Below are 15,617 nucleotides of genomic sequence, written 5' to 3'. Positions count from 1 at the left end.
AGCCCAAGTTTGCTTCTCTGCAGGATGCTGAGAGCATGGGACTTGTGGGGTTGCTGATTATCTGCCTTTGGCTCCTGCACCAGGGTGTTTGCCGGTGTTCATCCTGAGCCCAGTAGAAAGCAGACGGTTAGGTGTCCCACCTGGGACTGCAACCCCACAAATCTGGACTTGTTTTTCTCACTGTCTAATGTCTCTTTATTGGAATTTTTACCTTTCGAGGACCAGGGACAGCACCTTCCCCACTTGTAACTTTTTTAGCTACCTCCGTGTTGATCCCCTGGTAAATGCCCAGATAATTCTTGTTGGGCCGAGTGGGAGGGAATCAATAACCCTCCGTGTTTCACGGTTTGGGGCAGGAAAGGATAAATGGTGATGTTGCAAATCCCTTAATTCATTACCAAAGCCTCTCTCTGCCCCAAGCAGCATAGAAGGACACCCAGAGGCAGAAAAGAATATCAAGAGCAATGGCACACAGCTTTCTGAAGCTCTGCATTCCTGGAAGAGTTAGAGCGACTGTCAAAGCCCTCGACGTATCCATTTTTATTAGTTTTTGTGGTGATTTGATGTTGTTAGGGATTCAGCTCTCATCTTCGCCTCTGAGATCATCTGAATAACGCCAGGAACAGGGAAGGCAAGAACAGAGATGAGGCATCCACAGGCAGCCCTGGACCCGACCATATAAATCTAGGAGGAGGGTGGGGCAGGAGAGCCTGGGCTTCCCAGTTTGCTGGGCACGAGGCTGAGCCGAGCCGGGGAAGCAGGAGGCATTGGAGAAGACTGTGTTTTGCCTTCACTCCAGGTGGCCATGACAGGTGCCATGAAAGTCTCAATCATGCTCCTCCTAGTAACTGTGTCCGACTGTGCGGTGATCACTGGGGTAAGTCTCTAGCGTTCTCTCGGCCTGGGTTCCAGGACAGTGTTAGGGTCTGCAGGGGATGTAAGCCCAGGAACCACATAGGTGGCTCCGCCATCCAACACACCACAAACCAAAGGGACCCCAGAGAGGGATTGTGATTTTCAGATGAGTTGGACCTCACTCTGATAAACAGGGTTGGCTTTTAAGAAGCTGTGTTTAAATAAGATCTTGTTTTAAATGCATTCGGAGAACAATTGAGAATTTTTGAAGTTTTAGTCTTTGGGAAAAATGAAGATTCCTGTTGTGTCGTTGGGAATTCTTTTATAAAGTGGATTTCATCCCTTAATTTACCTTTTGTGTAAGTTTTGGTTTTCATATACAGTCTGGTCCACATGTCAGTTTTGACGCAGCAGTATGTTGGTTTAATTAAGGGCAGTAGCAGCTCATTGGCTGCAATTACATCAGTATCACCCCTGCTGCCTCCACTTGTAAGAAAGAATGTTTTCAAATACCTTTCGCTCTGTGCCCAGTTAGTTCTGAGAGGAATACTGGCGACACCAACCTTTGGCTAAAAAATGCCCCAAACAGAGGCCCAGTAGAGAAGCACTGGGGAGAGATACCAGTTCGACTGGCCTCTAGAAATGCAGACTGACAGCACAGGCTCAGCCCACGGGTGCTGCACACGTCAGTGCTCAGGACTCTGTGGGGGTGATGTCCCCTCTGAAGGCAGGCTCTTACTTTGCCCCACTCTGGCATGGATGCCGGTGGTGTTAGGCAGCGGGACTATTCTTACTAAAAGAAAGCAACACTGCACTCAAACCTTTCTGTCAAAGTCATGAGAAGAAAAGGGGAAATGAACTTTTATTTCAACCACTTCCACCGTTTTTGTGGAGTAATGTCAAACAATGTGTGGAATTGGGTTTGTTTTTGTGTTTGTAGAGAGGATAATTCCATTTTCCTTTCTAAAGGAAAAAGACTGGTTGGTTCAAAAGAGGCACATATATGAAGGGTAAGCCATTGCTTTGGAGACCCAAAGCACCACAGAACGAACGTAGAGCACTGAAGCTTGGTGGGGGTGGGCAGAAGGGAGAAGCCGGGAGGCCCAGCAGTCCTGCGGTCAGGATGGGAGCACCAGGTGGGCCCCGAAACCATGTCAACCTCACTTGGCCAGCTCTGACATCTGGCCCACAGGAAATGCACGACAGCAATGTGAATAGTTAGACAGTAGACCCAGTCGACCTCCATTCTCTGAGTCCTGCTGATGTCCACATGTAACTTTCAAGAGGCCAAGTTCTGCCCTCTCCACATTCCTCTGTTACATGGATGGCAAATGTCCCCAAGTTCAAGGCTGTCTGGTCCCACTGCCAGAGTGGGACAGCGATGTTCATCCCTGCAGGATAAGAGCCAAGTGGGGGTCTCCTTCCTCTGACTCTCAGCTTTCAGAGCATGGCTAGCTATAAGGGGTGCCCTTGCTGGGCTGGAGACTGGCAGCCAGGTGACTGCTACCCGTGCCTCCTCTGGGTGGAGGGAGTTGGCAACCTCTTTTCCTCCCGGGGCTGAGAAAGTGGGGTACTTCCAGTTCCGGTTGCAGTCCCCATGTGCAGCCTGAGCCCTCCCCAGCCTCTACTGGAAAAGAGCAAATCAAGACACAGCTTCAAAATTCAGTTCATCGAAAGCACTCAGCTTCTGTAAAGTGGCCAGTTCTGTTCTCTACCTGAGTGTGGAGCAGTTTTGGTTTCCTGATCCTAGCTTATGTATAAAGTGGGTTTTGTGTCCTTCTTTTCAAATGTCACCTTCTGGAAGCCAGGCAGGGACATACAGCCTATTCTGGGAGCTGAGCCCTGTGGGGTCCATCCCTACTGGGGGGATCCCAGAGGCCCGTAGAGAAGCACTAGGGAGAGATACCAGTTTAATCGGTCTCTAGGGCGAGGGGTACCAACATGTGGAACAGGCATCAAGTAAGGGTGCTGGGTCTGGGCTGGAGAATCTTGGCTGAAAGCAGCTTAGCACTGACCACCCAGGGGCTTGGGCCATCAGGGACCCTCCCAGCTTGGAGGATTCTAAATCACTCAATCCTACCAGCATCTGCTGAGCATCTACTGGCTCTAGAAGAGTTATCCCTCCTGACCCACTGGACTTTTCAGACAAAGAGGTCTGCCTCCCCACTGAGTGGTCTCCAAGGAGCTGGGACAGCCCCTCAAACCCAGATCCTGATGGACATGAAGCATCCTGCCCATGAAGGGAGCAGGGGCAATAACCCCAGTCCAAGGCGTGCTGTTGTGATGGGGCCAGGTGACACACAACCCCTCAGAGGACTGCTAGGCTGCAACCTGGCTTCTCACAGGTAGTAGTGCTGCCCTCTCTGTCTCTGTAGGCCTGTGAGTGGGATGTCCAATGTGGAGCACGCACCTGCTGTGCCATCAGCCTGTGGCTGCGGGGGCTGCGGATATGTACCCCACTGGGACAGGAAGGAGAAGCGTGCCACCCCAGCAGCCACAAGGTAGGTGGCCACGCAACACACATTTGGTTTGTGTGTTCAGGTGAGCCCTGAGCTGCACAGGACGGGAGGTCCTGGGGCCTGGCTCTAGCCAAGATCACCGAGGCTGGAGCTTCTGATTACAGTTCTGCTTCCTCCACAGCTGAGCAGGCCCCTGAATGCCAGAGGGGAAGCGGGCAGTCACAGAGGGCTGTCTGCTGCCCACCCCCACAAACACCCACCTTACTCAGTGTCCCACAGACGATGTTTGTGCATCTCACAGGGCCAGACATCCTCAGCTATGATCTTCCAGACAGGCTGGAGAACCTCTAAGACAATTTGATTTTATAGCAGCCCTGGGCCATGGTGAGGAAACAGATCCAGCAAGGTCACGTGACTTGCTCAATGCCTAGTCACCGAGGCAGCTGGGACTGGAACTGCAGTTTTCTGACATCAACTCTAGCTACATGTCATTGATGTTGGGACTGCCTCCTTTGCGGGGACAGCCTGGAGTGGTGGTGGTGTTACCGCTGTTGACCGGTGACAGTCAGAGTCCTTGCTTCCCCAATGTTGAAGTATAACACCAGAGAAGCACGCGGAGGCAAGGTCAGAGTGGAAAGTAGAGGCTTTATTAAAGGACAGCAGAAAAGACTTCTCCCAGAGGAAGAAGGGGACCCAAGAGATGGAATCCGTGGAAGGACGGTTGTCTCCCCTTTTTATACCTAGGGTCTTCATCTGGTTCCCCCCCACCACCCCATTCCCATTCTCTGTTCCGTTATCTTTCAGTGATGGAATGTAGGTGGGAAGGCCCGGAAGGGTGGGGCACAGGTGGGCCAAAGAAGTAATCTGGGCAGGAAGGACTTTTGGGTCAGCAAATTCAAGTTTGCAGGAAGCTGTTTCATTAACATTTCTTTGGGATGGGCTCTGGGCCTTGGGCTTTTCCCAGACTTCATTAACATTCCAAGAGTTGTCCTGCTTTTCCCGGACTTCATTCCCAGCATGGCCTCCATTTTGGATCTTACTCGATATTAGACCCGATTTCCCTAACTACCCTGACTACCTAACTTTAAATCTGGCTTCAGTCGTACTGGCCATGCAGACTGTTAGGCCTGGAGAGGGGGTTATGGCCATTCCCAGTTCTTTACTTGCTGTGTGATCTTGGGCAACTGGCATGACTGCTTTTTGCCTCATGTATACATTAAAGGGAGCCCACTGATTCCCCCCTGTAGTCTCTTATCCATCGGAGAAATCTGGATTTTGAAAGGGTCTCAAATGCCCTTTGCTCCCTTGGAAACCTCCCTCAGAAACCTGCCTTCAAGAACGTGAAATCAGCTGGGGGTGGCGGTGCCTCCCCGTGGTCTCAGTGCTAAGGCAGGAGGATCACAACTCAAGGCAACTTAGTGAAGCCCCAAGTGATTTAGTGAGACCCTGTCTCAAGAATAAAGAACAAAAAGGGCTGGGGATGCGGCTCAGTGGTAAAGCACCCCACCTCTCACACAAAACAAAACAACAAAGCAACCATGAAATCAGACCCCCAAAATGATGGCTCCTCTACACAACGGTTCTAAAGCCAGGCCAGCAGGTACTTGGAACACACATTTCAAGAAGGCTGTCACTCTTTTGTGCCCTAAGCATCTAGTGGGCTCTCTGCTTCTGTCCCCTGGCAGCCAGCTCCCAGCCACAGGGTGTAGAGGAGCCCACAGGGCCTTTGCTTCTGCATGGTCAGGGGGTGCAGACAAAACTGGGGGGCGGGGTTAGGGGGCTATGCGGGGTGGGGCCTGACATCCAGATTCAGGCGTCTTACGATTCAGTGCCCGTGGGGGGTGAGACTCCTCCAGTAGTGTCTCTCTCAATCTTGGCCTTTTCCCCACACCATGAGGAGGTGGTGGGGACGCTGTGCAGCTCGGCAGCTCCCTTAGCCTTGGAGTGTGTGGGGCTTCAGTGCAGATCCGTATTCCCAGCAGGGACCTGAGTGATATAAGGCGGAGGGCCTCCTACAAGCCACTCTGCAGACGAAGCTTTTTGTAAATATATACTTTAAACCTCTTCCAGCCACACTGTAGGTGCTATTAGCCCATTTCACAGATAGCAGAGTGGATGTGCAGCAAGGTTAGCTAAATTGCCAGTTGTCACCCATCGGGGGTGTGTCAGACCTGGTGTCTGACACTGAACCTGTGCTCGCGGTTCCTATTCAGCCCCCCTCAAGGATTCCTTGGTGGTCTGGTGGCCCTCTGGGCAGCCAGTCAGAGTGCAGAGACTGTGAGTCCCACATGGCTGCCCCCAGGCACCCACCAGAGTTGAGCGCACAACAGACCTACCACGTAACAGTAGGTGCCCAGTCAACAGAGCTGGACGTGGGTGCTGCGTCTGAAGGCCATTTGGCCTGGGTACACATCTAGCTCCTCTGTAGGTGAGCCGAGGTCCCCGCATGCTGCTTGATCACCCTGTACCTCGTTTCCTCAGCTATAACCACTAGTATTGCTGGGCCAGGCTGTGTGGGAGGTGGGGTGAGGCATTCGACAGGGCTGGGCCCCCAGAGGCTCCGGCTGGAGGCCACCCCTGTGGGTGAAGGTGTCTCTCTCTGCTCTCCCCAGGTCCCCTTCTTCCGGAAACGCCAGCACCACACCTGTCCCTGCTCACCCAACCTGCTGTGCTCCAGGTTCCTGGATGGAAGGTACCGCTGCTCCATGGACTTGAAGAACATCAATTTTTAGGAGCTTGTCCAGGCTCAGACACCCACCAGGCTTCCTCCCGAGTCCAGCTTGGGGTCACCTCTTCTGGATTGTTATTTCTACTGTGCAGCCAGCTCCCCCCAATCCCTCAGTCCTGTACTGCCCATCTGGATCTTTCCCGTCTGGTATACAAGAGGGCGCATGGACCTTCACTATGGCACAGTTGGGCCAGCCTGTGGTTGCTGGCCCTGAGAGGTGGCCAGCCAGCTTCTCTCCCCTGTTCAACCTTCCTGAGAGGCTGTGAGCTGTGGATAGGACTGTCCTCCTCCCTGACATTCCCCAGCACAGGCCCCTGGGCGCATTGCCCTTGGCCCTCCGCCCTATCATGTGAGGTCTGGGAGGGTCAACCTGAGGATGGTTCCTTCTCTTCTGTTGGAGTAACTCCTGATTTTTAGACCACAGGCCCAAGGCCAGCTCTTCCCAGAGGGCACAGGGCAGTCACCTGGAGTAGGGTGTGGGACGTTAGTCAGGCAAGCCAACTTCCTCATAACTCTAGTCCTGTGACCTTGGGCCTGCAAAGTCTCTAAAGCCCTTCCTAACACTTTATCAGTTACCTGAGAGCTCCAGTCCCCAGGGTTTCACCATTACAATGAAAATGGTGGGGCCTAATCTCACTTGGTGTGGACAATTTAGAAGGGGATTAGGGAGTTTCCTTACACAACCCCTTTTCCAAGGCTCAGGCCCTGTGAGCAAATCTGCAACCTTGGGCAGGTCTTCCCCTGCCTCGTTATGGAGGAGCAGGGCCCTCTGGCTTCCAATAAAAGAAGGAACCAAACCAAGGTGTGTGGCTGTGGTGTTCCTGTTTCTGACGGGGTGTAGATCTGTGTGGGCCCAAGTTGTGGTGGGGGAGGGGCAATGTTTTGGAGCACGGGATTTGGGGGTCTCTTCGATGAGGGGGTGACAGGCAGCTTGGAGGGCTTGGGCAAGGAGGGCTTAGGTGGGAGACTCTACTGAGGAGGCAGCTTAGCAGGGTCCGATTGCAACTCTCATTTTTGAAATTTGGTCCCTTTGCTTTTGTTGACCACTTGACCCCACCAGGTGACCTTGTGCCTGGGACAAGGAAGAAGCTGGAGTTGGCCTCACTTCTGAACCCCAGGATGGGAGCTTCCCCTACATTCAGGTTGCTGGTCCCACTCTTCATCTCCACATTAGCACCTGACCTAGTAAAACATAAAATGCAAACATGTAAAATACAAAAAAAAAGAAAAAAAAAACCTAAACAAACAAACAAAAAAGCCCCAAACAACAAACAAATCCATAAAATACAAAAAGTCTATCATATCCCACTCTGTTTCTCAGGAGCCCCCTAACACCCTGCCCAGGCTGCCCCTCTTCAGCCCCTCCTGAGAGCAGGCAGTGGCAGACCCATCCACGGGCTGAGCCACCTGTTTCATCTAATTGGACTTATTCTCAATTTTTTTTTTTTATATTAGAAACTTGACGAATGTATCATGGACTGTGTCCCAGTTTCCTGCTTTCTGTTGCTAAAGACAAAGGGCAGATAGGAGCCGATGGAGAGGCTCAGAAAAACATATTTGTGAGTCTTTATATTTAGAAATGATGTTCATAAACATAGTTCTAAAATAATCTACTTATAAGAATAATATGTCCCCAAGACAAATGAATTCTGGAATAAGATCAGGTTCGAGATGCATCATCCGCATCTCCTATTTGGCTCCAGGATGCACCCGTACCTCGCATTTGGCTCCAAATCTTTCATCCTCAACTGGTGGTATTTGGCGCCATCTAGTGACAATAGTAGGAACAGCAAGAAGAGCTGACAGGGAGGAGAGCGTCCACCTCCTCAGAGCAGATGGGGAACATACGTATTCCAGACATCTCCAAATGTTAGACTCAGCTGGAGGTTTAGAGGGACAGTGTTTTCAGCTGTGGCAAGAAATCTGTGGCCCTAAGGACCACAGAAAAATACCCAGTGTGTGAAGTGCCACTTGGAGTTCTGTCTTGTTGCAGCTTCTCTTTCTTGAAGCCGATGTCATCTTCCTGCTGTGGTTTTAGGACATCTCCTCTCACAGCTTCTCCGGCATGGGGACAGGGTGGAGGCAGGTGAGGACTACCTGCCACCTCCATCTGCGTGTCCCCAGGACGTTTTATGGCTGGGCAGAGCTGCCTCCTGAGGCGGCTCCATGCTCACGGCCCATCCCCCACCTGTGTTTTTATCCATCTGGGTTAATGCTTTCCTCACCTTCCTAGGGACCTGAGGGACCCTGGGGTGGGCCTGTGTCTAGAGCCCTCCCCAGTGAGGAAGGAGGACGAGTCACACAGAGGAGGGCAGAAGCCACAGTGGAGAATCTGCCCTGGAGTCTGCTGGGAACCTAAGATGCTCCGAGAAGATTTGGGGGAAACTGCGGCTGAAGCCTCCTCCACCTGTTCAGTCAGTGTGAGCAGTGACGGAGCCAGCAGGACGGCACGGATGGATGGCCATTTCTCCTACGTGGCCATCCCTGGGCAGGGGATCTGAGCCTCCAGGCTGGAGGAGGCTGTGTCCAGAGATGAGATCCCAGGAGGCCCAGGACCCTCCCAGAGCCAGAGGGAAAGAGTTCAGCTTGCTGACACATGAGTCACTTCTCACAGACGGTGTTTATCCAGGGTGGCTTTGGGTGGGCCCCGAGGGCAACATTTTGCATTCTTGCCCTTTCACACTCTTGGCAGTGACCCTTCCTGGACTCCAGAAACTGCTGTCTGAACATTCGCCTCTCAGACCAGCCCAAGAGTCAACCTGAAGGCGTTGCCTGGAGTGTGGCGAGGAAGCACAGGTGGGGAGGGTGGATAAGGGCAAGTTCAGTGTTGGGGGGTTTGCAGAGATCTCCTTTCAATCATGAATCAGAAAGGAAAGCCACAAACTCTCTCTAAACAAACAGCTCTTTTCAATCCTTGCTGAGTAGATGAGTAAAATAGGGAATCCAAACAGTGGAGTAGTATTCATCCTTGAAAAAAGGAATGAAGTACTGATACACACTACCTCCTGGATGATTCCGAAACCTTGTGCTAAATGAAGGAAGCCAATCATCAGAGACTGTATCTTGAACAGTTCCATCTATGTGAAATGCCCAGTGTAGGCAAATCTGTAGAGATAGAAAGTAGATTAGTGGTTGGCTAGGGTAAGGGATAGGTGAGCAGTGCTTGCTGGAAAATGCATGGCTTCCTTTCAAATAGCTATTTTTTGGGGGGCAGGGTACCAGGGATTGAACCCAGGGACACTCAACCACTCAACCAGCCCTAATTTGTATTTGGAGGCAGGGTCTTACTGAGTTGCTGAGGCTGGGTTTGAACTTGGAAGAGATCCTCCTGCCTCAGCCTCCCAAGTGGCTGGGATTACAGGCATGTGCCACGGTGCCCAGCTCAAATAGGTATTTTTTAAAATGCTCATTTAACACTTACTTTATGAGGGTGAGAAGAATAATTTCATGGCAACTGAAAATGTATACAGTTGGCCCTCCAAACCTGTGGATTCCACTGTGGATCCAAAATACTTTTCAAAAAATGTATCTGGACTGAACACATATAGGTTTTTTTTCTTGTTATTATTCTGTAAATGATACAGTATAACAACTCTTCACTTAGCATTTACATTGTGTTTAGTATTAAAAGTGGTCTAAGGGTTATTTAAAGTGTGCCCCTGAGGATGTGTGTAGATTATATGTAAATGCTATGACATTTTTCTGAAGGGACTTAAGCATCCACAGGTTTTGTGATATCTTTGGGGATCCTGAAACAATCCCCCAATGGATATCAAGGGATGATTGTACCTATTCACGTATGAACCACATAAGGTATTTTTTTTTAAAGAAAGAGTGAGAGAGAGAGAGGGAGAGAGAGAGAGAATTTTTTAACATTTATTTATTTTTAGTACTTGGCAGACACAACATCTTTGTTTGTACGTGGTGCTGAGGATCGAACCCGGGCCGCACGCATGCCAGGCGAGCTCGCTACCACTTGAGCCACATCCCCAGCCCATAAGGTATTTTTTAATATGCGGTTTTCTACCCTAGATTACTTTTTGAATGGAATACCAGATGTTAGCAATTCAGATAATAAAATCGTGTAAGTGCCAAAAAAAAACAAGGACCCTCATTAGGAGTGCAAAATCGGATACCATGCACTCTTTCCAGTGGTGACTGCATCTTCAATGAGCTTACGGGACTTTTTTTTATTCCACTGGGGGGGGGCGCTGCTCACCTAGGTGGGGGCAGAGAAGCCCCTCTGCAGGGTGGCTCACTGCACAGGTGCAACAGGAGCTACGTCGTCTTGGGGTTCCCGCCTTTTCAGAATCAAGACTAGACAGCCAATCCTGGGTAGGAACAGAGTTGCCAGGTGGAACCCCACCCCCGTTCCCACCCTGGTTGGGGATATTCCTCTCCCTGAAAGTCCAAACCCACAGAATTAAGAGGTGAGCCACTTTCAGGTGGGCAAAAGAGTCGGCTTCCTTTGTCGGGGCACCCTGACCCAGGCCTGTAATCCCAGCAACTTGGCTGGGAGGCAGGAGACTTGCAAGTTGAGGCCAGCCTCTGTGAGACCCTGTCTCCAAATTAAAAAATGCCCGGGGATGTATAACTCAGTAGTAAAGCACCCCTGGGTTAGATTCCCCACTCCCTCCTGCTCCCCTCCCCGGCAAAAAGTCAGCTTCCCCCCCCCCCCCCCCCCCCCCCCCCGTGAAACTTTCCATTCAACATCTGTGAAGGGACACAGCCTGCACCCACCCGTTCCTGCTGCCCCCGCGTCTCCGGCTTGCCTAGGATGAGCAGTGCCCGGGGCTCTGGAAGACAGCCTGGCCTAGGTCACAGGAGGGCTGTCGGCCCCTGGCCCACTTGAAGTCCCTGCTGTCCATAGGTCACAGAGAAGTAAACTGTGGGATGACTCTTCAGAGCTCTGGCAGGGATTTGCCTGGTGAAGGCAGGAGGAGATCCCAGGCCTGGTCGGGGCCAAGGACCCTCATTTGGGGGCAAAAGATTGGGAAAGGAGAATCAGCTGTGGATAGAAACACTGATGAGTCAGGAGCCGTGGGCACATTTCTGACAGAGGCAAGTGGGAGAGGAGTCCTTGCAATTCTGTCAACAAACTAAACCACGAGAATTAAGTAAAAAAAAAAAATGTTCAATGGCAGTTCCACATTTTCTTGTCACTTCTTGTCACATGCTTATTGGCATTTCTCACTGAATTATCAGCGATCACCTTCTGTTCCTGGGCAGGCAGGGCAACACAATGGTTAGTGACACAACCTGCCAGAGTCTGAGGCCTGGTTCAGCTGATTACTAGCTGGTGACTTTGGTCAGGTTACTTAACTCACTTCTCCTCAGTTTCCCTGTCTGTAAACTGTCAATCATCATAGCACCCGCCTCTTAGGTTTGCGGTAAGGACTTAATGTTAGTGCCTGCAAGCACTTAGGACAGCGCCTGCTAGGCAGAAGCACGACAGAATGGTGAAGAATTGTTTGTCTTCCTTATGAAGATGACAAAGATAGTGCTGGTTGCTTGGCCCAGCATCTGGTGTGACCAGGTCACTAAGCCGGTGTTATCTTAGGCCTTTTTTTTAGGGGGAGGGGGGTAAGCTAACCAGACCAGGAAGGAACTAAAATCCTTTTCTTAGATGTGCTTTAATGTCCCAGAATTTGAATAAGGATTTCATGGAAATCACCATTTGTTCAGATTATGTTCTATTATTATTATTATTATATCAAGTTCAAAAGCCCAGGTTTATGTAGGCAGAACTTGATTATCAACTCTGTTTGGGAGCAGAGATACGCAAATCTTATCTAAGTGCTTCTTAATACACGTTGTTTAAACATATGAGTCACTGTTTCAAAGTAAATTGGAGTGTTTGCTCAATACGGGTGATGATCTTAATACTGTGCTATTTCCCCGCCCCCGCCCCCACCCCAGGAAAAGCATAAGGTGAGTAGGCTCTGAATTCTGTTCGGATTCTTAGATTGTGTTCAAATTGAAACCCACCACAGGCTTCAGTGTGTTCCCTGAGACATACCCCACTGCTGCTGGCGGCCACCCCAGGAGTAGGCAGCACAAGGAAATGTCACTTGGCCCATAGACGGGCGGTTGGTTCCTAGCTCACGTGTGCACAGCAGAACCAGAGGAAGATGTCTCAGCACTGATTCCTGGGAATCCAATTCCCTGGGGCCTTTCACCAACCCTCCTCCACCTGTGACCCCACACCATGGTCCCTGCACCTTCTGCCCTTGTAGAAACACGGCCCTAGCCTGTCAGGCACCTCCACCTTTGGAGGAGATCAATTACACAAATAATGACAATTCTCTTTGGCTTTCCAAGGGGCAGAGAGGCCAGTTCCCTTTAGGAAAAGCTCTAGTTAAGCCAGTGTGTGGTCTTCTGCTAAAATAATGATGAGCCAGACAATAGAGAAGGCAGGAAGAATGAGCCTTGGAGCCAGGAGCTGTGCCCACCCAGAACTAGGTCCCAGGGGCACATTGCTGTCCCTGCTGAAAACCTCAGTCGCCAGAGTGGAAAGGAATACAAAGAGAGGGGACAGCCGAGGAAGAGAGAGAGAGTAGGTCCCTTCAAGGGGCAGTAATTTTTGCTCACCCCAAGGCCTGCAGCTGAGCCCCCACCTGGATGCTGGGAACCTCTGCTTAGTGAAGAGGCTGAACTGACTGCCCAGGGCCCCAATCCAGGAGGCACACATGTGTCCTGCACACACTGCTCAGCTCCACCCGGACTTCGCTGGGAAAAGGTGAACGGGACCCAAGCTGCCAAAGGGGACACAAGTGCATGTCACAGAATCAGGGCAGCAAAGAATGGGTGCTGCCCACTGTGGGAGCCTGCTGAAGGTCTCTCAGTAGCATCAGGTCCATGGACAGAGGCAGCCCTCAGAATGCTCTCAGGCCAAGGGCAAGGGCACCTGAGAGCCAGTTCTGCAGGCTGGCCAAACCTGCTCCCATTAGCCTTCAGAAAGGAGTTTCAGAGGCTCAGGAGGCAGAGTCAGGGGAGGGGTCTCAGGGGAACTAAGTGTTTGGGAGCCTTTGGTCCCTGCAAGTTGACAAGTCCCAGCCAGAGAAAAGTGAGAGAGAAACTTCTTGCCTCAGCAAGGGATAGCTCCCCGGCAAGGGATAGCTATGAATAACTAGGGTGGTCACTGGTGTGGTCTCAGGAAATTCACTTTCTTCCTCTCCTTGGGGTCCGTGGGTGCTTCTGATCATGGGGAATGTTTCCCGTGGTCACCACATCCCGGACAGCCTGCACCCTCCCCAGAGCCCTGGACCACGGGATACCAGTGGACACAACATGACTGCAAGGCATGTGAGCCGGGAGGGGCTCCAACGCTTTTCCGCAGAGGTGTCCTGAGCCCCTTGGGGAGCTGGGGACAATCTGGGGTGGGGCTGGGCCCAGCATCTCCCACCCCCTCTCAGACTCTGCCCTCTGTTCCTTCCTCCATGAGGACCCTCTCTTCCTGCTGTCTTCTCTCTGTCCTCCAGGCTGGAGGTCTGAGGGGTCCTAGTGGTCCTGGGACCTAAGTTCAGATATCAGCTCCTGGAGGATGCAGGCAGCTCTCAGGGTCGGGAAACATTAATCCCTGCTGGCTCCACAGGGGCTGCCTTGAGAGGGTCCCACGGCAGGGCCCTGTCCCCGCCAGCTCTAGGGGTTAGCATCACATGGGGGTGCTTGTTAAGTACCCAGAGTGCTCTGTCCTACCCCAGAACCACTGGATCCATATTTCTGGAGAGAAGTTCTGGGAAGCTCGGAGACTTAGCGGCTTGAGAAATGGAATGGGATTAGGCGAGGAGACTCAGCCACTCATTCTCCTCAGTTGAGTCTGCTGCTGCCCCCCTCCTGGTAGCTGTATGACCACAGCTTGGGAGGCAGCTTCTCTAACCTCGGTTTTCTCCTGGGTAAAATGGAGTTCCTGCTACAACCCACCTCACAGGCTGCTGTGAGGGCTGGGCGGGCTGGGGTGAGCCCAGGGCTCGGCTCTAGCCCATGCAGAAATGTGAACAATAATTACAGATGAGCTCACGGTGGGAAAGTGCTCCCTGGGCTGATAGGAAGATTTATATAATCTTATATAAAGTGGATTGTGCCCTCCTTTTGATAAAGATAGCGTGTTAGCTTTCGGTTCCTGTGACCAAAATACCAGACATAAACAACTGAGAGGAGGAAAGGTTTATTTTGGCCCCTGGTTTTGCTATTGGAGTCCCAGGCCAGGCCTGACTCTGAGGATCCAACAGTCAGGTCCAAACACTTGGCCCCAAGACTAAACAGGAAAGGTCACGGTGAAAAAGCACAAGGAGCATTGGTAGTGCCCTCCAACTTGGAAGACAAGTGCACCCGTGTTCTTAACCCTGTCTTTGAGGGGCTGACAATGACCGTAAGGTTTGGTGTTTTCTTGTTTTGTTTTGTTTTTTGGTACCAGGAATTGAACCCTGAGTAACCACTGAGCTATATCCCCAGCCCTTTTTAAATATTTGTATGAAGAGACAGGCTCTCACTGAGTTTTTAAGTGCTTCACTAAGTTGCTGAGGCTGGGTTTGAACTCATGATCCTCCTGCTTCAGCTTCCTGGGTTTTGGGGATTACAGATACGCATCATCATAAATGGCTGACCCTTAGGTTTTATACAGAGGAGAATGAGGGCAGGGGTTGGGGGTTTGCACAGCCAGAGGCTTTTCACAGCTGCCAAAGCAGGTGATCTTGATCAGGTGTGGTCTGTTGATTGTTATTTGGCCATTTGGCCAGGCAGGGCCAGTGGCCGTTGCCCCAGGGGTAGCCTTCCACTCCTCATAGGTGTTTATTGGATTAGACCTTGTTCCTGGGATCCCAGGTGACTTGGAGCAAAGGGATACAAAATGGAGGCAACGATGGCAAGTCTTTTAGCCATCCATTGGACATATGCGGGCAAAAATGAAGAGTCTCAAAGGTCTTTGCTATAATTTCAGAGGTTTCAGTGCATGGTTGGCCCACTCCACTGCCTGAGGAGAGGCAGAACATCCTGGTGGAAGAGCAGGGTGGAGAAAAGCTGCTCAGCTCTCGGTGGCTGGGAAGAAGAGAAGGGAGCAGGGGCAGGAGATGCCAGGGAGAAGACAAACCCTTCCAGGACGTACCCCCAGCGACCTACTTCCTCTAACTAGGTCCTAACTCCTGTAGTCCATTCAGCTACCCACAGATGAAGGCAGAATCCTTGGGATTCAATCATAGTCTAAAAGCTCTGCCTCTGAGCCCTCCTGCATTGGGAATCATTCTTTCAACATAAGACTTTGAGGGACTTTCCAGATCCAAACCATAACAGATGGTGTCTGCGCCCACCAATCCCCAAAGGGCAAGTGCAGAACTGTAGTCAGGTTGCAATCAATAAATAGCCTGTGCCCGTTCTACCTCTGACCCATCATGAAAGGGTCCAAGTGGAGTGAGGCTGACCTCCAGTTGCCTGATCCCACTCCCCGCCCCACGCCCCACAAGGAGGAGCTGGTCAGAGCCTTTGCTCATGCTTCCCTGTCTCCCTCACTCCAGGATACTTGCCACAGCTGTGGCCGCCCCCTCCCCTTCCCCTCCCTCTCCCTTCCCCCTCCCCTTCCC

General features: G+C 51.4%; 1 protein-coding gene and 1 long non-coding RNA gene across 2 annotated transcripts; one reads left to right on the top strand and one right to left on the bottom strand.

Moving 5' to 3' along the window:
* The first annotated feature begins 730 nt into the window (after positions 1–730).
* On the top strand, positions 731–6,673 carry Prok1 (prokineticin 1). Its single transcript, XM_077109873.1, has 3 exons — positions 731–877; positions 3,231–3,356; positions 5,927–6,673. Exons 1-3 carry the CDS (start codon positions 806–808, stop codon positions 6,044–6,046), a joined length of 318 nt encoding a protein of 105 aa, XP_076965988.1. The 5' UTR covers positions 731–805; the 3' UTR covers positions 6,047–6,673.
* On the bottom strand, positions 3,940–6,474 carry LOC143641893 (uncharacterized). Its single transcript, XR_013155546.1, has 2 exons — positions 5,973–6,474; positions 3,940–5,300 (listed from the first exon to the last, which is right to left on the bottom strand). It is a non-coding gene; the product is annotated as an uncharacterized LOC143641893 (long non-coding RNA).
* Positions 6,674–15,617: the final 8,944 nt, after the last annotated feature.

Source organism: Callospermophilus lateralis, chromosome 7 (assembly GCF_048772815.1).
Source record: "Callospermophilus lateralis isolate mCalLat2 chromosome 7, mCalLat2.hap1, whole genome shotgun sequence".
NCBI lineage: Eukaryota > Metazoa > Chordata > Mammalia > Rodentia > Sciuridae > Callospermophilus > Callospermophilus lateralis.
Note: the sequence above shows the minus strand (reverse complement) of the source record. Positions and strands in the feature narration are given on the sequence as shown.

What these genes read in the sequence shown, in the direction of transcription:
- Prok1 (XM_077109873.1), top strand. Translation starts at nt 806, where the DNA reads ATGACAGGTGCCATGAAAGTCTCAATCATGCTCCTCCTAGTAACTGTG. An exon ending in ACTGTGCGGTGATCACTGGG is followed by an intron (nt 878 to 3,230) that starts GTAAGTCTCTAG and finishes CTGTCTCTGTAG; the next exon opens with GCCTGTGAGTGGGATGTCCA. An exon ending in GCCACCCCAGCAGCCACAAG is followed by an intron (nt 3,357 to 5,926) that starts GTAGGTGGCCAC and finishes TGCTCTCCCCAG; the next exon opens with GTCCCCTTCTTCCGGAAACG.